This window comes from Patagioenas fasciata, chromosome 23, assembly GCF_037038585.1.
Source record: "Patagioenas fasciata isolate bPatFas1 chromosome 23, bPatFas1.hap1, whole genome shotgun sequence".
Taxonomy (NCBI): Eukaryota; Metazoa; Chordata; class Aves; order Columbiformes; family Columbidae; genus Patagioenas; species Patagioenas fasciata.
This window is the reverse complement of record NC_092542.1, coordinates 7,293,858-7,301,051: the sequence shown is the minus strand read 5'-3', so window position 1 is coordinate 7,301,051 and position 7,194 is coordinate 7,293,858. Positions and strand designations below refer to the sequence as shown.

General features: G+C 41.7%; 1 protein-coding gene across 1 annotated transcript; it reads left to right on the top strand.

The window, feature by feature from the left end:
• Window positions 1–652: 652 nt before the first annotated feature.
• On the top strand, window positions 653–5,660 carry LOC136111041 (guanylin-like). The gene is made up of 3 exons (XM_065854864.2): window positions 653–870; window positions 3,687–3,876; window positions 4,748–5,660. The coding sequence occupies exons 1-3, from the start codon at window positions 796–798 to the stop codon at window positions 4,813–4,815; spliced, it is 333 nt and encodes a 110-aa protein (XP_065710936.1). The 5' UTR covers window positions 653–795; the 3' UTR covers window positions 4,816–5,660.
• The last annotated feature ends 1,534 nt before the right edge of the window (window positions 5,661–7,194 follow it).

The following is a 7,194-nucleotide window of genomic DNA, read 5'->3' as shown; positions in this document are numbered from 1 at the left end:
AATAGATTTGATTCGTGGCATCCTTTATCCTTAGTGACACTTCCTATGCCTTTCTGTGTGTCCATTTTAATACAAAAAGCTGTAAGGTGATATTTTATGTATGATTGCATACAGGCACAACCTGTGTTCCTCTGCCTCAGTCTGTTGCTACTGTCTTAGTCCCTAGAGTCCCCAGAGGAGAGAAATGACTGGCCAGCAATCACAGAATCACAGAATGTTTGGGGTTGGAAGGGACCTCTGGAGATCATCCAGTCCAACCCACCTGCTAAAGCCAGAACACCTAGAGCAGATCACAGATTTGTGGGTTTTTTTATCTCCTTCCAAATCTCTTTCTTTCTCACAGCTCTGCTGGAAGTGGTCAGAAACCTGAGCGCATTTCCCATATGGAAACTGAGCTTCAGATGTTGTGTTAAATCAATCTCTACCAGTTTTTTATTGTAGGCCAGAATGTTTTGCCAGTGTGTGTGTCATGACGAGTTTCTCAAAGTGGGAGACACTCATAAACCTGCCTGGGTGTGACTGGCCTACTCTGCTAATTAGTAGGTAACCGATAGTCCACTGAGGGTTTATTATAGGTCAATAAAGAGCCTAGATTAATGGATTACCAAGAAAATGTTGTGTGAAGTCTTTATAAAGCTCCAGCTCTGCACTGGGAGCGTAGAGCTCTGACTGCTCACCAGTCTGAGTGCTAAGACGAGAGAAAGTCTTAGAGGCACAAACGGAAGACAAAGAAAGACCAAAGCCAGAGAAAATAAAATATATTCAGGTTAGGAAAGGCTATACTTCGCAGGCACTATGAAAGGCTCTATTTCCTTTACGGTCTTTGCAGTCCTTTTACTGGTGCACAGCTCCCAGGAAGTCTATGTTCAGGTGAGTTTTCTGCTCTTTAATTTGTTGTTATCGCAAGTTCAATAAAGTACTGATACTATGTGAAGTGTTGTGGCTGCAACAGGAATCTTGAACTGAACTCACAGACCTGAATTTTTGCTTTGCTCTGCCTTGATATCCAACTTCATCTTCCTACAGTTTAGTTTTTCTTTCTGTAAAATGATGCAGAATTTGATAACATGCTGCTGCAATTTAATTAACTTCATCAGCCCTTTCACTGCTCTGATATCCCTTGCTGACTGAGGCACTGCATTTCCAGAGTTTTCTTTTGCACATAACCCTACGTGTTTTGAAGCTGCAAGAACTAGGGAACTGCAAGAACTCTATGAAAATGATCTGCAAGCTTATGTGTTGGAGCGTACACACATATCACACAAAAAAAAAGGTGAAAGAAATGCTTAGCTGGATCCAATGAAATATTAGTAGGCAATAAGCTATTAGAGGAGGCTATATCAAATTTTCCAAAATACGCAGCACCTATGACTGATACTGTATGCAACATGAAAGCAATTAAGAAGGTACTTCAGTGTTCTTGCCTGTTCTTATGAGTGTGTTGGATCTGTCTGCACTCATTCTTAGAAACAGCTTGGGAGATTTCAATTTGGTTGCAATGTAAATAACTTCCTGAGAGTATCAAGAGAACTAATATTCCTTAAACAATTATGTGCTTTCTTTATATTTGCACAGTAGGTTTCCAGGGATAAGGTACTATCTTTGTGACTTGAAATATCCTGTTTTTCTCCTTTGGATGTCAGAGATATACAGAGATAGCAGGTTTAAGCTATTCCTTTTTTTCTAAGCATCCTTTAACATTTGGATTCTCCAGGGGAACAGATAGCTTCCTGCTTAATGAAAAAAAACCTGTCTTTCACCTGGAGGCATAAAAAAATAACTAAATGAGAATAGCTTTTTCCAGGTTGGGTAAAAGTGTAGGAAGTGCAGCTTTGGTTCCTGTTTCTAGTTTGAAGTCTTATCTCATTAATAATTAAATCTGTGTTTCCCCCCATATATGTGCAGTGTGCTCTGCACGTGCGTTGCACTCCTTTCACTTGTTCTATTAAGGTCCCTAAGGTCTGACTAATTACTTGGTGCACAAAGTTGGCTTATGCTCTTGTTTTCTGAAACTCTTCCCAATTCTTCCCTCTCCTGTAGTATGTCAGAAGTAGTTCATTTAACAAAATGTTTTGCAAAGCAGAAGTGAATTTCATTTGATTCGTGTCATGTTTTTGAAGACTGATTATCACTATCTCAACACTTTCCATGACAGATCTTGAATGAATATTTCTGTGATAAAATCTCTTAGTTCAGCAACACAGTACGCACTTGGAGCTTGGAGGGGAATACTGCTCAGCCTGAGCTCTCTCTAATACATCTTTCTTAACTGATGTTGGTGGGGGGTTTGTTTCATGTTTTTGTTGTTCTGTTGTTGTTTTTTGTCACCAGGACATACACATCTCAGGGTTAATTCCTACTTTCTGTTTTCTCTGAAACTGTATCCATGGAAATCCATCCTTTTCTAGTTCTCTTTTATGCTTTTGAGGTCTGTGACCAATAACTGAATGCAGAACTGCATTTATACAGGAAAAATTAATAGGCAGCCATGGTGGATAAATTAACCTGTGTAAAATCATAAACCGATTGTAAGTAGAAAAGAGTTTGACTTTGTTAAGCAAATGCATGGCTGGAGTTTATCTGGATGGGAATTTTTAATTCTTTAACACGAAAATTCTGTGATTCTGCAAAAAAAATCCCAAGGCACCAAAACCAGCTACCTCCCCCCTATCTCACACTATCCAACACTGGGCTCATGAGACTATGGCACCAGTGGCAATACTTGGTCTCATGCTCTGTCAGCCGCTTCACTTTATTTCCTTGAATGAGTAGGTGTTACTTGGTCATCATACTGACTACATGTTGGTCATTCAACCAGTTTAAAACACATGCTAAGGATCAATTTGAAAATGTTTTTTTCTCTTCTAGGCCAAACTCTGATTATCTGCAGACATTCTCAGACTTTATGCACATAGCTTAACAGTTGCAACACCTGCAATTTAAGTTTATGACCTCAACTGTGGGATTCACTTGAAACTAAGAGCATGACTGTTAACAGGCACAGCGTCTAAAACATTGAGTAATAGTTCCCTGAATAATATCCTGTCCTCCTGAGGCTTTTGATATGAGACACTTCAGTCAGAAGTGTCTTATGCTGCCAATAATTTGTGTTCCCTTAATTGTGTGGACAAGTAGTAAATTAATGGGAACTTGCCACAGTACCTTGAGATGAAGGATTTCAGCTCTTAATAATGTGTAATGTGAGGGAATAACTCTTTTTGTGTGGTTAGAGCCTGCCACATGACAGCCAGCACTTGGAAGTTCTCTACTGGTGTGTTAGAAGAAATAAATAAATTCCCATTTGCCACCATTCAACTCATGATTTTGTAAATTTCTACCATGTATTTCCGAGTCATCTCTCTTCTAGGCTGAAGATTCCCAGCCTGTACCTTTTGACCCCAGATTTCGTGGGTCTCTGTCATGGGAACGAGAAATGCACTAATTCTGGCTCCATCCACTGTGACACATGGTGACCAGCCAACCGGGTCTCGCTGCTGCTCTGAAAGGTCTTTGCCTTGAAGAGCTGGTCATTTTGCCTTCAGTCAGCACTGGCTTTATCTAGGCTTTGTTTCAACATTGTCTTTTCCCTCTACTACAGTCTTTGGGAGAGCTCGTGGTTGAAATGGAACGGATTTGCCTAATGACTGACTTCCTGATGCCTTTTGTTTCTGGTTCTGTCTACATAGGATGGAGACTTAAAGTTCTCGCTTGAGTCTGTGAAGAAGCTAAAGGAGCTTATGGATGAGAACAGACCCAGTAACCCTCGCATGGTTGTTTCAATGGCTGGCTATTCTCCATGTGATGAAAAGTCTCTCCCTGAGGAGTTTCAACCCGTGTGCGAAAGAGAAGATGCAGCCATGATTTTTGAGAGGCTGAGTATGTATCTCATATTACATAGTTGCCATTTTTGTCACACTTTTCAACCATAAACATTCAAATAGCAGCAAGCAAAGACATTTAATTACCGTTCTGTCACTTCTAAAGCAGCTGAGAGAGTCCATGCTGCCTTTCTCCTGCCCCTCCTGTGAGGGTTGGACTACATTAGGTGTGAACCCCCTAGAAGAACATTCCTGCTGTGCTGAGCTTGGCTGCAGATCAGGCTGCTGTAACCATGGAAGAACTTCCTCCGAGGAGCTGCACAACAACTCTTGTGACTTAAAGTGAGAGCCCACAACCAAGGGTTATATCAGTCATTCTAGCTAACTACATCTTGTGAGCAGGTCTAATTGCTCTCTTCAATCAGTATAGAAGAAGGTATTTTTCCAGGTAACCTAAAAGAGGTGTAAGATCAAGTGAGATGAATCACTCTTTGGCATGATCTGTCTGCAAGACACACATAACAATTCCTGAACTGACTGCTACAGTGTCTGTTGTTTTGTTTGTTTGTTTAATTTTGTTATGTTGCATTTATCTACTGTTTAATATAATTGACACTGTAGGAAGAAATACTACCAATGTAAGAAATGTCATAATTCTATAAGCCATATCTGCACCACCCTCCCACAAGACGTCCTATTGTTCTCTTGCCTCCACATGTCCCCATTGTTTCTGCAATGAATTCACGTTCAATTTAACTCTTTAAGCCATATTTTTGCAAGAACTAATTTCACTTAGTAACAACTTCAAAGAACATTAAAACTCATACAAGAGTAATAAAAAGGAGTCTCCAAATGCCTTGATATGTGGCTCTGTTCTCCCAGAAATTCTCTTGCCATCTCATTGAAACCATCTCTTTTCTCTCTAACAGACATGGCAGTCCGAGACGCTGATTTGTGTGAAATCTGTGCAAATGCTGCCTGCGCTGGTTGCTTTTGAACAACAATCAGAAGAAGATGTGTCAAGCTAGGAAGTTTCTGCATTCATATTGCAAGATCATATACTTTCACAAATCAATATTTGGGCTCCATCTCCACTACAGTCAAACTGGAGCTTCTAGCTCATGTAGACATATACCAGGGGTACTCCTGGAGTGGTTGGGTCAGATGTCACCAGCAGTGCAGTTCTGGCAACAAGGAGGCTGTAAACCTCACCTGGGAGGTTTCAGTTCTGCATGAGTTGTGTCACATTGGAATGAAAATGTCCCAGGCACAGTTTCATTTTCCACTAGTTTGTCTGGATTGGAACAGAACAGGTGAACCTCAGCAGTTTCCTGCAGCCTTTTTAATATCTAAATCTGCCTGTGATTCGGCTTCCCCTACACATAACACCCAGCAGCAGTGGGTTATCATGTTTTCCAGCCCACGCTTTCCAGCCTGTGGGATAACTGTCTCTCTACCTGTAGGTCTGCGTGTGCCATGCTTATGTTTGTAACAGAACTGCAGCAAGTAACCTGGGGACAAGTTACTGGTGTTTAGCAACACTTTCATAGCCAGAAAATTCTCAGTCTGTTACTTGTACCAATTGTTGCCAGTTTAGGGAATGGACATAGAGGAGCACAGGAACACTTTCTACATAGTTGTATGGAAGCTCCCTTCTTTTGACAGATATTCATGTTCATTAAGCTCTGTTTCGGAGAAAGGAAGTCCAAACTGCAAAGCTGAAATAATTTTGAAATTAAAACATTGCCTTGTGTTTTTATTTATTGGTGGAAAGATTGTGAAGAAAAGATCTGGCCATGTTTATATGCTGCATATGAAATAAAAGCCAGTAGTAAACTGGGACTTTTTGTTGTTGTTTATGTTTTTGCTGGGTTTTGGTGAGGGGATTTTTTAGTGATGCTTTTAGTTTACTTTTCTGCTATATAAGGTCTTTCACGTCTGGATCTTCACTGGAGTAAAATGTATCGTGTTAATATTGTTGTGAACTTCTAACAATCTGAAGTTCTTATTCCCCTTTACTTTTAACTGTTGAATCATTATATCCATTTTATATATATGGGACTCTCAACTCAGCAACCAAGTTCTCAAAAGACTGTCAGTGCTATAAAGCTGAGCATTTATCCCAGGAATTAGATGCCTAAATCCAGAAGTGATGTTAAAAAAAATAATATTTGATGTATAAATTCCTGTTTATTTGACAGAAAAGCTATGTGGGTGCAGAAGGGAATTCCTCACATCCAGTATGTTGACTACTCCAGGACAAGTAACATCCAACAGCAAATGCCAAAGAGAGTCTCAGAATAAGGCTCTTCCTGCTTCCTTGAAATTGGAACCACTGGAAACTGGATTCCCTGGCACAAATGACTGCCTGGACTTGTTTTAACCTTACAGTTATTTATCTACATATAGAAATATGGCTTATTATTTTCTGTTAAATCTAACTTGATAAATCTTTAAGACAACATCTTCGAGCAGCCCATGCAGAGAGGACAGGTTGTGCATTTTGCAAGGAAGACTCGGAATCCCAGAATCCCAGAATGTCAGGGGTTGAAGGGCCCTGGAAAGCTCATCCAGTGCAATCCCCCCATGGAGCAGGAACACCCAGCTGAGGTTCCACAGGAAGGGGTCCAGGCGGGTTTGAATGTCTGCAGAGAAGGAGACTCCACAACCTCCCTGGGCAGCCTGGGCCAGGCTCTGACACCCTCACTGGGAAGAAGTTTCTTCTCAAATTTAAGTGGAACCTCCTGTGTTCCAGTTTGCACCCATTGCCCCTTGTCCTGTCACTGGTTGTGACCCAGAAGAGCCTGGCTCCATCCTCCTGACACTGCCCCTTTCCATATTGATCCCCAGGAATGAGTCCCCCCTCAGTCTCCTCTTCTCCAGCTCCAGAGCCCCAGCTCCCTCAGCCTTTCCTCACACGGGAGATGCTCCACTCCCTTCAGCATCTTGGTGGCTGCGCTGGACTCTCTCCAACAGTTCCCTGTCCTTCTGAGGCTGAGGGGCCACAACTGGACACAATATTCCAGGTGTGGTCTCCCCAGGGCAGAGCAGAGGGGCAGGAGAACCTTTCTGACCTACTGACCACCCCCTTCTAACCCACCCCAGGTATCACTGGTAGTTTTATCCATCTGGACCTGGTGCTGAAGGTGCCTGGGTATCACTGGGGTGTTTGGGAATTAGACTAATGACAATGAAAATGTCAAGTATAGGTACAGAGATAAGAAAGATCAAGAAAAGATGAGCACACAGAAAACAGATTGTCTTGTTTGTCTGATCAGCAGCACTCCCCTGGACCTTTCCCAGGCAGGCTAGGAGAGAAACAGGTCAGGAAATGTTCACAGTTTTAGTGTTTAAGGGCTTGGATGAATCCTCCCAG